A 20,784-nucleotide genomic window follows, 5' to 3' on the forward strand; every position below is an offset into this window, starting at 1 on the left:
AGCCTGACATAGGGCAGAAGACCCACAAAATAATTTTCATAGTAATCATTTCCCTTTACAATGATTACAGCCTCTTCTCCCACTAGATTCTGTCCGTGGGATAGAATTTCTTTACGCATTCAATACATATTTTTTGAGATCCTGCTCTGTGCCAAGCATGTATGAGCACTGGAGACACAGCTGGGAGAACTGGTACCCTAGTGGGAGACCAATAATAAGCACATGTCCAGCACAAATGTAAAGGACAATTTCAGGCAGGAGGAATAATTAAACAGGATTTGATGGGAGGTGAGCAGGGGTGACCGGGCAGGCCTCGGGGCGGGCCACCTGAGCAGGGGCTGTTCCAGGCCTGGGGCAGGGCCTGTGATGGCCTGGGAAGGGATTCCACGCAGAGCAAGGCTGTGCTGAGACTGAGGCCCTGGGGGACTCTAGGCACCGGCCCCTCCCCAGCCCCTGCCACTCTGAGGTTGCCTAGTTCTCAGAAAATGACTAAGAGTTGCCATCATGTCATTTCTAAACAGCATCTCACACACCAGCGAATTAACAGAATTCATGGCACAACGTTAAACGAGATTTGGTCCTTAAGATAGAAAACATGTACCCAGAAGCTCCCTCAAGGATGAAGACAGCACACCTTGGAACAGTGTGCCCTTTAGTGCCCACTGAGGCAAACGACCTAGGCTCCCCAGAGATGCAGGGGCCCCCCAAGGGGCAGGCACCCCCCCCAATGTCATCACCCGCAGCTCTGGGTTTAAGGCCTCACAGAGCCCGGCGGGTCCAGCGGGATCAGCGGGTGGAACGCACTGGGCCACACAAGGAGGGATCTCGTGAAGATCCGAAGGGTCACCCGTGCACTGCGGCCCTGGACCTGGAAGTGACCCGCAGGGCTGGGAAGCAGAGGACAGTGGGAGGGGCTGGTGCCTGGGAATGGGGTGAGTGGCCCACAAGTGTTCCATGGAAGGGACACCGAGCGGTAAAGGGCCCGTTTAGGCTCAGGTTCTGTTCCCAGGAAAGGCAGAAGAGGCGGGCGCAGGTTTCGGAGCCACTCTGCCCGGGTGTGAAAGCAGGCCCAGCGCCGGCCGGGCCACAGCCCGCATCCTCGTGTCTCCTTCAGCAACGAGGCAAGGGTAAGGGCCCGACTTGCAGGCTCGCCGCCTCCGGGCCTCGGGGCCTCCGGGCGTCCCTGCCATCTCCCCCTGCGGGAGCAGGTGGGTCCCGGTGGGCTCTCCCGTTTGTCAGCACTCAGAGGCTCTCAGCGGCCTGGGAGCAAAACCCCTGGAGCGCTAACTGCCTGGACATGGGATGGGCTGTTGCTCCAGGGAAGCAGCCACTTTCATTTAAGGAGGGAAAGTGGGGACCGGAGAGCATCTCAGTGAGACACACCTGGGCCCTCCCTGCTCTTAGACTCCGCAGCTCCACGACTCTGGCGCAACTACTCAGCCCCTGCAAACTCCCACTTCACGGGGCTGCCCAAGGCCCACAGGGATGCGCGGGCCCCGGGGGCTCCCACTGAGTGCCGGCTCTGACTCAGAGAGCGGGCTCAGAACCCGGCGGGCACAGGCCCAATGCCGCCCACTACGGTGCCAGGCAGAAGGGCAGAGAGGCCCGCTCCTCCACTTCACAGCTCTGTCCCTGTCACTGGAAACCGCCCCCTGAAGCTGGGCTTCCTGGTAGCAGTCATGTGTGGGAGAATAAAAAATAGCTTTAGAAAAGCAAACATATGCTCTACTTTCTAGTTCCACTTTCGTTGGCTTCCATGGATAAAAACAAAGACTTAAACACCACAAAACTCTGAACAACAAGCAGTTAACCAGGAGGCAGCGAAGGGCGCTGAGAGAAAGATGAATTGCCTGCAATAAATACAGGCCGGGAAGGAAAATGAAAAACGTGCCCGAGGTCAAGGGACCCCGATGCGAGGCACCGCGAGATAAAGCGGCGATTGTTTAATGTAGAAACCGCAAGGATGCACCTTCCCGAAGTCACGGACTCAGCTGAACCAGGTGGTATCAGGGACACCGTGACGATCGCCCAGAGTCCTTCAGAGGTCCGCGCTGGACGAAGCTTTGCCGGACCCCCAGGCACGGAAGTTACTCCCGGGTCTTTCGTGGGTCTGGCCGAGGTACACACGGTTAATCTGTCCCCAGGAGAAGGTGAGCAATTTGAAGGATGGGACCTGATCTGATTCATGTTTCCATCCCTAAAAAAGTAAGAGCTCTGCTTGTCGTTCTTAATTGAGGCACCGTCAGTGGAAAGAGGGAAGGAGAGAAGAAAGGAATTCACCAAACCATTAAGGGCCTCCTCCGTTTAGATGCCCTGTTGGCTGCTCCAATGTTCAACAGGACAAAATCCCAGCCCCAACCCCCAAAAGTTTCGTGTCTACAGAGAAACAGGCACAGAGAGAAGCTGTGTTGGTATCATGGATGGGTAAATGAGAAGGAGGGGGAATGGCTGGGCTTGTATAACAGCACATGGAATACTTTCCCTGCCCAGCTGAGGAGCAATCAGGGAAGGCTTCCCAGAGGAGGCAAGGCCTGGCCTGAATTTAAAGAATAAAATCTGGGCAGACAGAGATGGAGGGAAGGGCATCCAAGGTAACTGGATGTGCAAAGGTCACCGGACCTGAGTCACCGAGGTTCTTTCTGAGAATCCCACTATTTCGGGATGTCAGGAGCCATGGTTAGGGGAGTGAGCTAGGCAGGGGCAGACCAGGCTGGGCTCTGTCGGCCACACGAGGCGGTGAGTTTCTTTCTACAGGCAGTGGGGAGCCGCGGAAGGGCTTTAAAGCAAGGGAGAAACACAATCTTGTTTCTGTGCTCGAAGACCATTCTGGCAGTGGGGATGGAGGAGGCAACGGTGGGATGTACCGGCCTGGGGGAGACTGGGGAGGACTAGACTTGGAAACACAGGCCTGGGAGGAGGGAGGGAAGGGGCACTGAGCTGAGACTATCTGAGATGCTCGTGACATGGCGACTGTTATCTGGAGGTCGGAACTCAGGTAGGAGCAGAGAGACATTAGGATGTCTGTGGCCCAATCTCAGAGCTGGACCGTGCCCAGCACTTTCTTTCAGCTTTAAATAGCTGACCCCCCAGGAATGTTGTATAACACCTTCAGTCACTAGAATTCGCAGAACATTCCGTTTTTAGAGCCGGGAGGGGTCCTCAGAGATATCATGTCGGATGTATTGTTGCGTAAGTGGGGAAACTGAATCTCAGAGAGTCGGGTGATGGACCCAGGCCTCCAACCTGCTTTGTCTGTTCTGTTCCCCGTGCTCACTGTTCCAGCCCAGATAAGCCCTAAAAATAGCTGGAGTCATTTAAGGAACCGCCTGGAGGTGAGGCTTTGGGGAACTGCATTTTTTACAAAAGCTGCTCCGGTTACCCGACTGCGTCTAAGTTGGCAGTATGCGGCGCCATCCCTCCCTAACTCCGGTCTCAGCTCCAGCTGGCAGGAGCCTTTTTTCTGGTCTGGTTATAATTAGAGGAGACGATAGATCCCGCAGGCTCTCTGCTCTCAGAGCTGCACAAGCAGGGCATCTGCACCGCCTGCTGATGGATGCCCACCCAGCGCTGTGATTTACTTCCTGGGGGCCTCGGAACCCACCAAGGGGGGGCGAGGTTCCAGGCTTCACTGGCGGCAGATCCACACAGCGGATTCCGCACAGAGGGTCCCGTTTCTATCCAATCACGACAAGACTCCTCAGCGGGATCCTCACACGCCAGAGCCGAAAGGATTTGTTCCCAGCTTGCGTAAGCACACGTGTATACACACAGACGTGCACACACGCACATGCGTGCACACACACGTACACACAGACACTTTCTGAATCTTCCCGGCCAGAATCAGTTATTCTTCAGTGGAAAAAAATACTAGGGGCTCTTCAGACCGTAGAACGAGAGGAAAGCTCCTTCTGAGTTACAGACGATAAGGCAGATGAAATGGTGCTCATTTGCGTCTCCTCCCTCCCTCCCCCTCTTCCTTCCGACGGGCTGGATGTGAGCCCTGACTCCGCCACAAACTCAGGCAAATTACTTAGTGTGTCTGTACCTGTTTCCCCAGCTACAAAAGACACAATAGTGCTGGTCTCCTACACTGTAAGGGTTAAATGAGAAAATAAGTGCAAATCCCTTGGCAGGCAAGGACGTGGTAAGCATGTAAGTGCTGGTAAGCATCAATTATTACCATTTCTGTTATTAATGGTATGACTGTCGTAACTTGGCTTCTGTGAACAGACACACTGGATAATGAATTATTTAGGGGAGATACCATTACGAAGGATTCGTCGCTCAGGAAGCCCGACATGGATGATGCAGCAAGGTAAAGATCTGCCTTCCAGGGTGACCTCAGCAGAAGTTACTCGAGGGCAGAGCCGGCAGAGGCCCAGCCAGGCTCGAGGGATGGAGAACAGATTACCCAGAGCCAGAGCTCCGCTGGGTAGTACCGAGGCAATCAGTGGGGACATCCGTGCTCCCAGCAGTTTTGCCCTTTGGACGGTGACTCGGCTATAAATATTTTCACTTCAAGGTAGCTGCATTAACACAGTGACTAGGATGGAAGTCATCTTGCTCTCAGGAGTTAGACAAAGACATCCTGATAGAGAGAGTAAGCACCTCATTGAGCACTGACTACAGCCCAGGCGCTCCCCCCCAGAAGTGCTGGTTTATCCGGGAGACGCTCGATGGAGGAGAAGGGTCAGCAGGGAGGGAGGCACGGCAGCTGACGAGGAAAGCAGCACCAAGCCGGCTGCCCGCTGTGGGGACGTGCTGGCAAGTGGGTCAAGGGGCCGGGTGTTTCTTTACCGACGCTCACTGCTTGAGGGATGGGTTACTCCCGAGGAGTGTTAATCCCCTGGCACGTTTCACCTGCCGTGCACACAGGGAGCACAGCCTTCTGCGGTTCTAGAAACAACCCTCAGGCGCCAAGGTGCAGATGCTGGCGTGTTCGCATGGGCAGGCGAACCCGGGCAGGGTCCCTGGGGAAGGGGCAGGGCACTGCAGCACCTATAAGACACCGGGTTCTGATGGCCCGGGGCTCACTGCCTTGGACGGGAGACTGACCGCACTGGTTAGAAATGGACCCGAGATGCTTTGGGGTGGAGAGACGGGGCTCCTGACAGGGCTGGCGTTGGTGAGGGGAGCAGGGCTGGTGTCCTGCAGGGAGGAAAACTTCCCTGAGATCATGCACTTGAAGTGTTCAGCTGGACGCCTGGGAGCAGCTAATGGATGCTCATCACCATCGGGACGAGGGGGCTGGCTCAGCGTCCCCCGCGCACCCAGTTACCCAGTCGTGGTCGCGTTCAGAGTCAGCCTCCGCGGAGTTTATTTCTGCCGCTGGCTCCGCAGTCGTGTGTCTCTGTGTTCCCTCATCCGTTGATTCACTCATGTATTTATGACTCTGATTCACTCCCAAATGCATTTATTTATTCACCCTTTGCCCGGCTGCCAATCACTCGCTCACCATGTCACTCACTCCACTGCATTCTCTACCGACCCTACAGCATCACCACCTGCTCCCAGAGGGAACACGTGAACGGTCTTCCCTGTTGACGGTTCGTTGACGGGAGCTGCTACCTGCACAGTTCAGACCGTCCTATTAGGACTTCGGTGAAGGACAGGAATGAGGACAGCACCAAGGCTACCCTTGAATCAAGGAGGGTCATGGTCAAGTCCAGCAAAAAGCACAGAAAGCAAGCCGTGTAGGGTGGCTGTTACTCTCTTACCTGTGATTTCCTTGGTTTCGCCATTGGTGTGCTTAAAGCGATCTCCCTCTACACGAAGGCTGGGGCAGAGCACGTCTGAGAAAAGCAAGAGGAAACAGAGATCGATGAGCAAACGCAGCCCACGGTTCCTCCAGGGCACGTGACGTCATTGGGACCCTGCGCCAACCCCCCTGCATGCAGGACGTCCAGCATGGGGCAGACGCAGAGGCAGCGCCACATTGACGGAGTGTTTCATTTACTCCCAGATGTACTTGTTAAGCATCGGCTCTGCCAATACTGTGCTCATACGGGGATGAGATAAGAACAGGCATGGTCCCCACCCACAAGGAGTTCACAGTCATCCATTAGAGGGAGTCAGACACGGAAATCCACATGATCAATGGGGTCATAAGTGACAGAAATGGGTCTGGGTTGCTAGGGCACTAAGGACTCTGATCCAACACCTAGCCCAGCCTGGGGAGGTCAGGGAAGCTTTCCTGGAAAGCTGATGTTTGAGGTTTCCCTTAAAGGAACAGTAAGACTCAGCCAGATGGACAAAAGACCAAAAGGCGATACAGGCAGAGGGAACTTCATTCATAAAGTCAGGAGCTTATAGATGAAAATCGCAAGCCAGCAGGGTGTCAATGAAACAGGAAACGTGCTGGGGGCCCACCTACAAGGTGTCTGTTACGCCGCCCCAGGGAGCTTTAGGTGCAATTCCAGAAGCAGGCGTAATCCCAGAAGAAGCAAGACTGCTCAGTTACACAAAGGCAATGGAGTCAGTCACATAGTGAAAAATACTTCATTATACGATATTACATAAACGCCTTATTATACGATATTACATAAATGTCTTATCTGAATGTCTTCATGATTTCTCACTTAAAACAAAAAGTTGGAAGGAAAAGGGATTCTTCCAGTTGCCCTAAAATTCCCAGAAAGAAACTTACGGTTTCTTTCAAAGGGGAAAGGACAGGGGAGGGATAAATTAGGAGTTTGGGATTAGCAGATACAAACTACTATATATAAAATAGATAAACAACAAGGACCTACTGTAGAGCCCAGGGAACTATATTCAATATCTTATAATAACCTATCATGGAAAACAATCTGAAAAAGAATATGTGTGTGTGTGTGGGTGTGGGTGCGTGTGTAACTTAATCACTCTGCTGTACACCTGAAACTAACACAACATTGTAAATTAATTATACTTCAATTTCTAAGAATCCCAGAGAGAGCACCAACTGTCAACGTCAAGGTTCCAGGCCCAAGTGTTGGGTCCACTGCAGGTCTCCTAATCTCTCTGTCGGTGTCAGTACGTGTGACGTGGGACGCCTTACAAAATACACACTTGTTGCAGGGCTGCTTGGAGGACGAAGCAAGATGAGGCCGTAACAGGACTTAAATGTAGCACCCGAGGCAACTCAGTACAAACACTGCCCTGCCCTTGAAGCAATCCGGTTACTGTATACATTATTACAATAATCACACGTTATTAGGCAGTGCTGTCATCCCATCAATTCCACGTGCAGTAATCTCTTTTCATACGCTTTCACAAATGTTTCACCGCGGGACCAGTTTGAGGCCCCTTTTCCAATCAGCACTGAGGGGAAAGAATGAGATCCTCCCTGATTTGGGAGGAGGTATTTTTAATGTTTATCCCAAAGGCACCAGAGGTCTGACAAGCCCCAAGGAAGGAGTTATTTTGGAAAGAGCACGGAGTTGTCTGTCTAGAACCAGGTATGCAAGAGGAGGCCAGCAGTACGCAGTATTTAGACGGCGCCACCCAGGACAGCGGCAGCTGCGGGTGACGGCCAATTGCTTTAAGGTTGGCAGGCCACCAGAGGGACTGGCTGGGACCGTGCGTCACCTAAAATGAGTTGACTCAGAAGGTTCTAGCCTTGATTATGAGCAAACCTCTGGAGGCTGACACCTGGAGCTCAGGGCAGGCAAAGCTACTGAGCCTTGTCTCTGCAAATATCCCAAGGGGACGCCCTGACTCCCAAACCGGGACGGTCAAAGACAGTCCGAAAGCCACGACCACAGAAAAGATGGAAACGTTTCAAAGACGTTAGCGCTTGCCCAAACTGCTTTAAGTAATCAGTCCCCAAACCACCTGCCAATCCCCTTTTGGGGCCATCACTAAGCCTCATACACTCCAAAGCCTCAAGGGGGAATTTATAGCTGACTTAGTAAGTCAGGACAAATGACTCCCAAAATACCCCCTGCAGCCAGGCTCCCCAGAGAAGACGGGGCCCCAGAGGTTCACCTCTTGGCAGGGAGGGAGGGTTAGCATCCCAAGTCCCTCTCAGCCCGTAACTACCTCCCTTTGGCCAAGATATGCCCACATCTTGGATAATGATCCATTTATTTCCACGTTAACTCATTTATTCGAACTAAAATACGTACAGAGCTCCAGACACATTCCAGGCACTGAGCTAGTTCCAGGGACACAGAAGTGGGATAATAGATAAGACACCGTCCCTATCTTCAGGGCACTCGTGGGCTGTGAGAAGGACTGGGAACAGGTACGCTCAAGGAAGCGCCAGTGCTGCCGTGGCATCCTGTGTCCCCCGCTTCCCAGGCCCCTCCTCCTCAACCCCTGCTGCCACCTGGGTAAGGGCCCCTCGGCAGGGCCCCGTGTCCTAGAGCTGGTGGCACCATGCTCAAGGCACTGACTGGCATGGCTGTCTCCCCGGAGAGTCTGGACACCCGGCTGAGCCTCAGTCCAGCTGTATGTCCACTGCCTTCACGGCTGCAGGCACAGAACAGGCCTCGAGTCTGTGCTGAACAGAACGACCAGTGCCATCTGAGCCAAGCAGTAAAGGCTGAGGGGCAGCCTGGACGCCTCTGGGGCGTGGGCTACGTCATGACGTTGACAATCAGGTGGGAAGACGCACGGGCTCCGGGACTCCTGCCACCGAGGTGTCGCACACACGGCTAGCTGCCACCCGAATCCCCATCCCCCACGCCGTCCTTGCTGAAAGAGCGTCACTTTTATTCAGAACGGCAGCATTTTCAGCCTATGGAGAACAGCTGTGGCTGGCTGGTCTAAGCCCGCCCTTCCAGCGAGGGATGGACCTGTGACCCAGTGCTGGCCAAGGACATAAATACCAGAAGCGTGCTTGGTTGAGGAGGGGTGGTGTCTTAAAAAGCTTTGGTTTCCCCAATGTAAGGGGACAGATAGGTAGAAGGGATTGGCAGGTGTACTTTCCCTTCTTCCTCCTTCAAACGTGGGACGTAACATCTGCAGGACTGTCTAGAATTGAGGAGAGAGGAACTCCAGCTACCCCCAAGCCTAGGTGAAAAGCGTAAGAAAAAGAAACTCATTTTCCTGGTAAAGAAACTACTGACAAACTGGATTACCTTCACTTATCCAATCAATACAGATTTATAGGTAATCATTCAGGATCAACATAAAAAGTAGTTCTGGAATTAAGGATAAGGGTAAGTTCTCAGGAATCAAAACCTGTGCTTAATTAGCTCTTGCTTAGTTGGCCCATTTTCCTTCTTGAAAGTGTGAAAACAAAATAGACATGACTGATTACAAAGCCCCTGCTCCCCTGGAGTTCATGTACTGTCACCCACTGCCATTCGTATTCCCTCAGCTTTCAGGAAGGCAGAACATTCTAGACCTCTGGAGAGCAACGAGATCTCTTTCCACAGTAGGAGTTCTTTCTCACCAGAAGCCTTCGACAGAGGCCAAGTCTTGGTTGATCAGGGCTGCTGCTCCCAGAGGGACACACCATAAATTCACTGCAGTTTCCCGGGAAAAACGCTTCCAGTTGCCCTCAGTCTACCAAATGGCAAAAGGGGAGAATGTGTTTGAGCATCAGGGGAGGAGGGTTTGCACAAGGTGGTCTCTGCTGTCCTTCTGCTTCATGCTGAACACCCACGGTCCTGTCTAGAGAAGATGTGCCATGCTGTCCCCTGGCTCCCTGTCCCCTGGCTCTCAGCCAAGAGTCTCTCCAGCTGGGAAAAAAAGGGTGCTAGCAATTACTGAGTGCCTACTGTGTGCCATTCACCCATCTGGAAATTTTACCCACAACAACCATTCGAGGAGGTAGACGTTGTTTCCGTTACACAGATATTAAGAACTGAGACTAAGAGAGGTTAAGAAACTCACCAGATAGGAGGAGTATCTGGGTTTGAATAAAGGTCTACCTGTGTCTAGAATGGAGGAGTGGAGATGCTTCCCCGGCCTAGCTGAGCGGCAGCAGGAGAAGCAAGGAGCAGAGCGCCGAGGGAGGAAGCAGTCACTGCCCATCCATCACCTCCCGGCAATCGCTGAGCGCAGCTAACCACAGATGGGATGATGACATTCCAAGTGGGCAGGGGAAGAGGCGGAGGAGGAGAGAGATGAATCAGACCCCCCGCAGCCTCACGGCACAGTTCCTCCGCGGCTCCGAGGCCAGCCAGGAAGTCGTCCACACACCCCCACTTTGGAGAGCCAGGCCCCAAGGCCCCAGGGTCGATACGAATAATTAGAATCGTAAGGGTTTCCAAGACTGCGTGCCCACACGTCCAGGTACTGCGCTGGGTGCACGATGTGGACAGTTTCTGCTCTGCCGGGGGATGGAGTTATCCCCATGGTCAGGAGACAGATGTAGAGGGCTTGCTCTGCACAGACCTTGTGCCAGGCATGTCGAAGCCATCAGCACGCTGACTGACCACCCCCGCTACAGCTTTATGGGACAGGTGCTGCTGTTTGCAGATGTGGAAGGAAAGGCACACAGAAGTCAGCAAGATGTCCAAGGCCACAGAGCTGGCAAATGGCAAAGTCAGAGTGCTGGCCCCAGCCTCTGGCTCTGGACCACTACAGCATGCAGTCTCTCCAAGGTCACCTGCCCAAGGCCACACAGCACAAAGGCGCCCAAGTCTGTCTCCAAAGCCTGCAGGGACAGCCAGCCAGCATGCCACTTCCTGAGGCACCCCTCTGCCTCTGGACACCCCTGACATGTACAAGGGGCCCCCTCACTCTGCACCCAGCGGTTTCACGTGCTCTCCGAGTTCTACCCATCGGGTCCGTCTGCTTGTGCCCACTTGCACCTGGCTCTGGGCAGGACACTGGGGAACCTGGGGTGGGCAGACGGCAAGACCCTGCCCTAGAGTGTGTCCTCTGCTGGCACCAAATCCAGAACAGGTCCCGTGTCTTTCATAAAAGCCGTTAGGTGTTTCAAGACAGTCAGCGAGCGTCCTCCTCTCTCCAATCTTCTCCAGCTGAGCAAGCCTGGCTCCCTGGCAGCTCCCTCACCCGGAGGAGAAAGAGCAGAGAGAATCGGATCCCAACGGGAGCAGTTAGGAACCTAAGCGCACACGCACCGTAGCCTCACAGCTCCCGAGGGCACGGCTGAGGCATGCTCCCGCCGACAGATGCCAGGCTGTGGCATCCTGTTTGACACATGTCAGTGTAGTCATCATGCCCGTTTTTCAGATGAGAAAACTGAGTCTAAGAGAGCTCAGATGACCTGCTCAAAGCACACCCCTAGTTAGTGGTGCAAACAGAATTCAAACTCAGTATGGCTCCAGCACTCTCCTACTCGCTACGACAAACTGACGTATATACACAGGGGTCTGGAAGAGCCTATATGACACTTACTAACTGTGGTTACCTCTGGGGGGCAGCACTTGAAGTGGTTTTATTTCCTTTTTGCCTTTCCGCATTTTCAAATTTGTTTTAAAGGTCTGAACATGATTTGCTAGTACAGTATTCGCAGGTTATCAGTGTCATTCTTTTTTAAACGTAGGCCTGAGCCTTGCCCTGGGGCCCTCTTTGCTGAGGCAGGAGGCTCTAGGGGAGGGGGCGGCGGGATGGCCAGGGACTGGCAGGCAGCCATGAGGGCTGTTTGCAGAGGTGAACTGGAGCCCCGGAGGACAGCTGGTGCAGACATCCCCAGGAGGTCTGGGGGATGGCGGGGGCCTTGTGGGGCTCAATATGCACTTCTGGACCCAAGAGCTACCAGTCAGGGGTACAGGCCCCCGTTTTCAAGGGAGCCACCATGGAGACAGACAGACAGACAGCTGGACAGACAGATGGGAGAGAGCTCTGTGCCACGGCCAGCAAATACCTGCAGACGCTGGGAGGGTTCACTAGTGGGGGCCGAGGACACAGGGACACCGTAACAAGCAACGAGCACGTTGTTTGGAGTCACTAAAATCGTGGCGCATGTCATGAGGTCCCTGCAGCTCTCAGCAAGGGCAGGACGGGGCCTCTCTCTACCCATTTGCGAAATGGTGAGGAAGAAAAGGGAAGTGCTGGACCTGCCCTGTGCACCACCTATCAGCTTCTTTAGACAGTTATGTGCTCTGATTTCACAGCAACCCTGCAATATGGGCATGCTGATGCATGGGGAAGCCAAAGCTCAGAGAGGTTAAGTAATTTATCCAACATCACACAGCCAGCAAGTGGCAGAGGCAGGAATCAAACCAGGTAGTGAGGCTTGGACATCAAGCGCTGGACCACTATTCTACACACACATCTGAGCATTAGAAAGCACCCTGGATATGAGTATAATAATAACCAGCCAGTCATCGGATAGCTCCACTGCCTCGAGGTCACACACAGGGTCTCAGCCAATGCTCTCACAGGGCAGATATTCGCATCCGTTCTTTACAGGTGAACAAGGAGCTTTCCCCGTTGTTAAAACACACACACACACACACACACAAAAACAAAAACAAACAAACAAACAAAAACACCTGAAAATTGTTATTAGCTGCATCCCAGGGCCATGGTGTGGACCGTGTGAGGAACAAAGAGGACAACCCAGGGTCCAGGTTCCACCTCCACTTCCTACTCTAGAACTTTCTGGAGATTCCCGGCCTGCATTTCCCTTCTAGGTCAAAGTGAATTGGCACCTGCTGCCCCCCCAGAGGCCCCAGATCCCCTCGGTGGTCGATGCCCACGTCCCAGGTCCCTTAGGCTGGAGGGAGGGTGTGGTCAGGGTGCCCAGTCTATGGGGGAATGAAGGCTAAGTGTTTTAGAGGCAGCCTGGTGGTAAGAGACAAAATACTGGGGCCTCCGGGGCCTGCTGACAGCAGGATCACCGCGTCTGGGAGAGCAGGGCCACCCATCCTCTGTCTCAGGAAGAGCACGCACGGCGTGAGAACAGTGAGAAGGAGAGGCTACCGGGCGCCCTCCCGCCCGAGCACACGCCTGCCTGCTGGGGTACAGTGAAGCGGGGACAGGGCCAGAGGGGGAAGTGCTCCCCAAGGCTGGGGAGGGGCAAGGTCTGGAGTCTGCAGACACCCACCACCCACGTCAGTTTCTCCTTCTGTGTCTGTTTCCAGACCCAGAAACAGGTGTAAAAGTTTGTGGGATTTTTCCCCATCCAAGGTCATCCCCAAGACTAAATGGACCAGTGGGTGAGGAGTTCACAGCCTGACGCCCGGCACCCAATTCGAGCTTGTTCGTTCCTTCACTCACTCAGCCAACACGTATTTGCACGGCGCCCAACCCATACATCCTGCCATAAGGAGCAAACGTGTAAACACGCAGACGAGGGGGCCCCACCCTGTTGGAGTGACTAGCCAGACAGAGGAGAGGGCAGAGAGGAAACACACAGACAGACACAGAGAAGCGAGCCAGCTGCCACGAGTGATCAGTGCTGCTGGGGACACGTCGGTGACGCGGGCGCCAGGATGCGCATGGGGTGCGCCAGCCTGGGAAGACCTCCTGGCTTGGTGAGCTCTGGGCCAGGAGCTAAGAAGGGCTCGAGCAGCCAGGGAAGAGCAAAGGGAAGAAGGTCCCGGCGAGTGCAGAGCCCTGAGGAGGAAGGGGCTCGGCTGGCCCAGAGGTGGGAGGGGGACGGAGCCCTGCAGCAAAGCCGGGGGCGTGGAGAGAGGAGAGGTGGGTCAGGGGAAGCCTCTTAACCCCAGGCTGCGTCTGTAATTCAGGGCAGGGAAGAGATGGCTCTGCCCAGATACAAGGGGGCCGTGACCCAGGCCAGGGGCAGTGAGACTCCTGTGAAGACGGTGTGGTCTCGATTGTCCCCGGCCACTTGGACCTCCTTCCCTCCTGGGGACTGTCCCGTGGGCAGAGCACCAGTAGGTGTCACCAGAGACTGCGAGGACCTCCTGTAGGACTGGCAAAAGGAGCCTGGGGCAGTGGGGCGGCAGGAGGTAGGCAGAGCCCTCGGCCAGCCTGAACAGGTGCCAGGGCCCAGCTCAGCCCAGCAGTGACCTTTGGCACCTGGTGTCTGAGAAGCACCGAAATGCAAACCTCCTTCCCTTCACGCCGCGTCCGACGACTGCCTGCCATGCACCTGGCGCTGAGCCGAGCCAGGGCACACGCTAAGGGGCCTGCGGAGCTCAGGGAGCTGCCGTCCAGCAGACAAGATGGAAACTGGTCAAGTACGGCCCTGATGTCTCCAAGAGCTCTGTGATTATAACCCCTGCAAGGTACTGAGGCCAGTGGGGGCATGAAAACAGTGGATCAAAGGGTGTCTCTACTGAGATCTGAAGGATGAGTCAGAGGCGAGAAGGTGAGAGCAGGAGGAGGGTGACCCATCAGGGGTGCAGGCCAGGGCCCGAGGGTCAGGGAGCATGGACACATGGCCAGAATGGCAGACAGAGAGATGAGCTGCAGCAGGGGTGGGGCCGGGAGGGGTGGGGGGTGATGGGTCCTGGCAGGAGGTGCCCCTCAGCCTGGGGGCCTGACACTGGCGGGCAGGGGTGGAGGAGGACGGACCGGTGAGGCTACCACAGTGGATACTGGTGGCTTCGAGTCATGCGGCGGGGGCGAAGCAGGGAGGGGTGCTCAGGCCCTGGTCTCTCTGGAAAGCAGAATGGGCAAGCTGGTGGCCTAATGGGTGAGGAGCGCCCCAGAAAGAAAGAAAGAATGTTCTGTCCTGAGCATCTGGAACCCTGCAGGAAGAACCCATCTGGAACCAGAAAACATAAGTCCAGTTTCCGATGCTTCATGTTTGAGATGTCTCTTAGACACCTAGCAAGCAACCGGATCTGTGAGCCTGGCTTTCAGACTCCGAAACAAAGCTCCAGGCTTTTGATGTGGGAGTTGCTCCTTTGAGTAGACACAGCCTTTAAAGCGCTGGGAATGGAAGAGATGGTTCAGAGATGGAGACAGAGGAGAGAAGAGGTCCCGGGGTAGGTCCCAGCCTCCAGCTTTGCATGTCGGGACATGAGACCTGACCAGCAAAGGAGGCTGAGAAGGGGACGCTGGTGGGCCAGGAGGGGCAGAGAGGAGGCACGGAGGTCCAGAGGAGGGAGCGTTTCCGATTATAGGATTAAGAGACTGGCCTGCCGAGTAACAGAGTTCATAACCAGGGACCCAGAGCTCAAGCCCAGGCACGTCCCACTCCAGCATCACCCCACTTTGCGCTACAGCAGCTGCCGTGTGGACGGCCAAGGAGGAAAGGCCTCGTGGGGGTGAGCCTTTGCTTTCTGTGCGTGGCACCGTCTTTTCCAACCCTCCGAGGCTTGTTTGCTCGATTCTAGAACTGAATCCACACTCTCAGTACCTACCCTTCAGGGTCCTGGCAGGCACTGGACAAGAGAACGCACACGAAGTGCCAGACTCGGTCCCAAGGCTGCCGTGATCTCACTCAGTCACGTCCTCCTCCTGCCCACTCACCCCAGGACCGAACCCAGTCTGCCGCCCTTCCCAGGAACCCGGAGCTTCCGCTGGACCACAGCGGGGAGGGGCACCCCCAAAGCTTTCTCCCATGGCACAGGGTCCCCAGGGAGCGGGCTGCTGAGCAGGGAGGAGAAACAAGGCAAAGCAAAACCCTCCCTCCTCCTACGTGGGCTCGGAGAAGATGGAGAAATATAAAACCAAATAAGGGCTTCCCTGGTGGCGCAGTGGTTGAGAGTCTGCCTGCTAGTGCAGGGGACACGGGTTCGAGCCCTGGTCTGGGAGGATCCCACGTGCCGCGGAGCAACTGGGCCCGTGAGCCACAACTACTGAGCCTGCGCGTCTGGAGCCTCTGCTCTGCAACAAGAGAGGCCGCGACAGTGAGAGGCCCGCGCACCGCAATGAAGAGTGGCCCCCGCTTGCCGCAACTGGAGAAAGCCCTCGCACAAAAGTGAAGACCCAACACAGCCAAAAATAAATAAATAAAATTAAAAAAAAAAAAAAAAAACAAATAAGTGGCACAACGGGAATTTATCACATGAACGCACGGAAGGGTCAACGAGACTCCCTGTGGCCCGTGGAGAGGAGCTGAGACCTTCCGCCGGGAAGGCGCGGGGAGAAGGGGAGCCCACGGCGGTAAGAGGCCTCCGGAGCCCCGGCTCCGGGGGCAGTGCTGACCTGCGTGTGACCAGGACAGGCCCCCCCCCCCTCCCGCCGTCTCAGGAAAGCACAGGACTGGCTGAGGAGCCCCACGCCTCCCCACAGGCACATCCCCAGCCCTTGTGGTGCCTGTGCTTCTCACGGGATATGGGCAAACAACATACGACGCTATTTATCCTGCCTACTTGCGGCCACATCCTCTCCAGCAGCATGTGGCCTGGGTCAGACCGTGCCCAGACTCAGGGTCGTGTCCTCAGAACTAGAGCTCCGGTGACCTAGGCAGGCCACAGGGACAGGAGGCCCCAGAGGCAGCGGGGCCGAGCTCAGCCGTCCACTGCGTCAGGCCCCTGAACGCCTGTGGGAGCAGGCAGCAAGGTGGGGACCTCTTCACCGGTTCTCAGGGCACTGCACAGGGGTGGAACTAGCCAGCCCTGATGCTCCTTTGCTCCTGGCCCCTCTGCCCAAGGGCTGGTGGAGGTGGGTTCCTGGAACGGCCACGGGCTGCGTTCCTGTGGGGACCCGAGGGAGGCTGCTGGGACGTCACGGCCAGATGGCAACGAGGGGCAGCCGGTGTGGCCTGGCTCCCCCCGCCCCCCCAGACAAGTCCAGCGGTGAAGGCAGAGCTGTGACTGGAGACGGCGCTGAGGCCTGCAGGAAGGGTGGGGACGTCCAGCGCACACACCCCAGACGGGGGCCCCGCCCACGCGCTCTCCCAGCCCCACCCCGGGCCGCCTACTGCACACGGCCGCCTCCTCTGGGGGTCTGCGGAAGAGGGGCCGGCTGGGGGTGGGCACATGGGGGTCACCTGCCTCTGTGCCCCTCCACGGCTGTGGATCCCCACCTGCGGCCCGGGCTCTGCTTCACCTGCCGACGCCACACCTGGAGCGTGAAGCTGCTGGAGCTTCCTCTCCCCCCAGTTCACCTCAGCCAGCTGCCCAGCCCATCAGCCCCTGCTCCTCATGAGAGCACCACCGCGCGCTGGGTCCTCCGTTCAACTCTACTCACTTTCCCCTAACTTCCAGCCGCCCTCCCGAAGAGGACAAGGCCAGCACGGGCCCGAGGCCCACACCTAACAAGCCGCACCCCAGCTGCCCACCTGGAGGGCGCAGGACCTCGAGAGTGAGTCTCCTTAAACCCGGAGCCTCACCGGCCTCAGCTGCACCCCACCCTGTTTCTCTGGGTCTCATTAATGACCTCGAAGCCACTGCAAACACGAGGAGCTCAAAACAAGGACACACTTGCTCCTGCCGTCCCACTGCTCCATCAGCGTCCCTGACCTCCGCTACCTACTTCCGCCTCAGACAAGGCTCTCGAGGCTCTCGGGACCTGGGATCTGGCTTCCCCACCACACAGAACGCAGAGGAGTGAACGCCCTGGGGATGAGATTTCACCAGCAGAGACAGGCAAGAGCCAGCAAATGAATTCTCCACCCATCTCCCCGCCCCATCAGCTATTCAGAGGGTGCGGATTCCACGAGGGCCTTTCTGCCAACATCCTTCCTGACTCACCCCAAGCTCTGGGTCGGGTGCAGCGCAGGCACCTCAATAGTGCACCAGCCCCTCCCCTCCCGAGCCCCCCTCCTCCCCTTCCCCACACTCCTGCAGTCCTGGGATGCCGTGCCCAGGATGAGAATCTAAATTCTGCCCCAGGTCACCCTGGACTCCTCCCACTACCCCTGCTTCCTCTGTCCCCTCCTTGCATCCGTCCTCCACCCAACAGCTCCGGTGAATGGAACTCATGAACAGGTAGCACCGTGCTCTGGACAGTAGGGTACACGCCGTGTGTCAACATTCACCAAGCCGGACACTTCAGATACGCCCCGCTTTCGGAAGGTTGCCTATGTCTCACTATAAAACGTAAAATGAAACAAAGTCTTCAACGGCTTGGCATTCAACTCAGAATAAAACTCCCAACACTTCCCACAGACACAGGACTCCATCCAGGAGCTGGCCTCTGCCACGGTCTCACCCTGTCCCTCCCCGATCTGCTCCAGGGCGCACGCTCCCTGGTTTCTCGGTTCCTTTATATAACCCCAAACCCGTTCCTTTACGTAAAGTTTCCTCTTCCTGGAATTCTCTTTGCGGGCCTTTTTCCTGGTGTGCCCTCCAAGGGCCCCCAAACCACCAGACCTACAGCAAATCCCCTCTTTCTTGTTTGTTCTTAGCCTCCCTGGTTATGTCTGACAGAGGGCACTTACTAAAATTTCCTGCTAGAATTTTCACTTATGTTTCAGTGCTTTTTCTATGGTTTTGTTCTCCCCTGAGATAGAGGGTATGTTTATCCCACGAACTCCCAGACGCCCCTGACCTGCAGTCACAGTTTCCAGCTCACGGACAGCATTTCATCAAGAGCTCCTGGACCCACGAGTAAAATGCTGTAACAAGGCCACCAAGTGGGTTTTCTCATCCCCATGTTTCAGACAAGGACACTGAGAGTCAGAGCACCCAGGTGCTTCCTCAAGGACAAGTGCCTGGCACCTGCTCTGTGTCAGGCGCTGCTGGAAGCACTTTCATACTTTAACATATTTAATTTTCATAGGAGAACGTGGGACTAGTGCACCCATTCTACAGATGAGGAAGCCAAGCACAGAAGTTAAGTAGCAAGTAAAGAGATGAAAATGGCAAACGCAGGACTTCAAGCCAAGGTCCATCAGCCTAAACATCCAAGCACTGACCTATGATACAAACTGCTGGGCCTCAGAAGTTGAGATGAAAAAAGAGAAAAAAAAAAAAGAGAGGGAGAGGGAGGGAGGGAGGGAGGGAAGGAGGAAGAAAATTCTCTAGTGCTCAGAACTTTAAAAGATCTGCACATTCACTACAGGTTTACTGGCTCTTTTTTTTTTTATGCTCAAGGCCCTTTGTGGCCTCCAACCAACAACAGTCTCACGGACATCACGCTGGACACCACTGGCCAGGCCCTGCTCATCCGCCCAGTGACAATGGAAATGCGGCAGAGGCTGGCTGACACTGGAACCCTCAGCTGAGGAGCCAGGGATCCTAGTTAGGTGTTTCTGGTCATCCCTCCCTGAAGGTGGGCTGTGGTGTCAAGTTCATGCAGAGCAAGGAGGAGGGGGAGGGGCGGACTCCGGGTGTCACTCCAGACTCCAGCTGGCCTGGGCCGCTCTCCCTGTGACCCCAGTACCTCTTCAGCTTTGGTGTCTGGGGCCTGGTCTCAAGGGATCAAGGTCACTGCCGTCCATCTTACCTCTAAGTTCCAGTGTGCAAAGAAACAGTGCTGAACTGGTTATTTTCACTTTCTAGGCCAAGATTTTTGCATCCGGGACCGGGAGGAGGTTGAGACCGTGGCAGTGGGCACGGGGCTCGCTGCGCTGCACTCCCAAAGGCGGCTTTGCTTTCTCTGCACTCTGGCTGAGGCCTCTCTGAAGTGGGCACGTGGGGACCGGGCCTAGACTTAACTGGGGTCTCAGGATCCACAGATAGTTGTGGACTCTTTGCCAACGTGCCCACGGGGGAGATGCCTCCTGCGCACATCCACGCAGCCGGTGGACAGCAGAGCTGGGTTTACAACCCAGGCCTGCTGGATTTCAGAAAGCATATTCTTTCAACCCCATTTTGTTGCCTCCCTGACAAAAAGGAGACAAAGAGAAAACAGAGGGGGAAGGACAGGCCAAGGGACCACACCCACTCAGACCCCATGCTGCTCTTCTAAACCACTCTGGACTTCCTCGCCCAAGCAGCCCACTCCCACTTCCAGAGGTACAGCGGTTGCCCACCTGTTCTCCCGAGAGCGGATCATGTAATCCCCGGGCCCAGGGGCTGTGAGGGGCGGCCGTACGTGGGGTTTGTGGGCAGAGCTTGACCTCGTTTCCTGGGGTGTCTTTGCCCCCATGAGGCCCCCATGAGTCAAGCCCAAGTGAATAGGACGTGTGAAGAGAAGGGGGCTGGGTGGGCTGGGGCCAGGGTGTGACCCTCCCGGGCCGCCGTGTCCTGGATGCCACTGGAAGGGGAGGTAACCACCCGTCTCCCAGGCCCACGCTAGGCGGATGGGACGTGTTTCCCGGGACAGTTTTTACACTTGATGGGTGGCTTATAAACACAGACTGCACAGCAGGCAGGCTTCCTTTTGCTCTCCTGCCCCAGGCTCATGGGTCAGCGCCGCCCCCGTGCCGCGCAGGGTTCAGTCAAGGCGAGCAGAGGTCACTGGAGGTGATCAGCCCTGCATCCCAACCTCCTGTAACTGAGGTTTCCACTCCCTCTGCCAGCACAGGCTGCTCTGGCCCACGGGTGCCTCGTGGGCAGCCCAGCCTGAGCACAGGGCAGAATCTGGGGCCCAAGGCAGACGCGGGTGCAGCAGGAAACACCCAGGCCGGGCCGCCCTGCAGGGGAGCTGAAGTCCCCACAGGCCTGGCCCCCTCAGGGACCCTCCAAGAGCACCAGTTATCACTGTCCCCTCTTTGGTCACTTATCCTTACACCTGGTCGTTAGACTGATGCAAGGAACAGGAGCCTTTACTGAAAACAAGCAAATAAAAACACACTATGTGTCCGTTACTGGATCAAGCAAAATTGGCTACTTCAGAAAATAAGAGTAGGTATTTCACAAGTGCCGACAGACACTCAAAAGGCACTGATTTTTAATACAGCTCTATTTTTCTAAGCAGCTGCACGTCGCCTGTTCCTGGGTGAGTGGCAGGAGGAAGGGGTGTTTGCTGTGCTGACCGCCCCGTCTAGGCTCACGTGTGTGGGGGGTGGGGGGGAGGGGCACATGTGTACCCTCATGTGTATGTATGAGTGGGCACGGGTGAGTGTGTCTGTGTGCCTGTGTGTGTGTGACTTTGTGTGTGTTTCTGCTTGCGTTTGTATGTGGATAAACGCAA

The 20,784-nt window shown here is 55.7% G+C and overlaps 1 protein-coding gene across 1 annotated transcript in view; it reads right to left on the reverse strand.

Moving 5' to 3' along the window:
- The window catches only part of COL22A1 (collagen type XXII alpha 1 chain), a 233,250-nt gene that overhangs the window by 195,458 nt on the left and 17,008 nt on the right, over nt 1-20,784 (reverse strand). The window contains exon 3 of the mRNA XM_024741290.1: nt 5,718-5,792. Within this exon, the coding sequence (XP_024597058.1) occupies nt 5,718-5,792 (75 nt within the window). The remainder of the gene's footprint in view (nt 1-5,717; nt 5,793-20,784) is intronic.

This window comes from Neophocaena asiaeorientalis, unplaced genomic scaffold (assembly GCF_003031525.2).
Source record: "Neophocaena asiaeorientalis asiaeorientalis breed wild unplaced genomic scaffold, Neophocaena_asiaeorientalis_V1.1 scaffold177, whole genome shotgun sequence".
In the NCBI taxonomy this organism is placed as follows: Eukaryota; Metazoa; Chordata; class Mammalia; order Artiodactyla; family Phocoenidae; genus Neophocaena; species Neophocaena asiaeorientalis.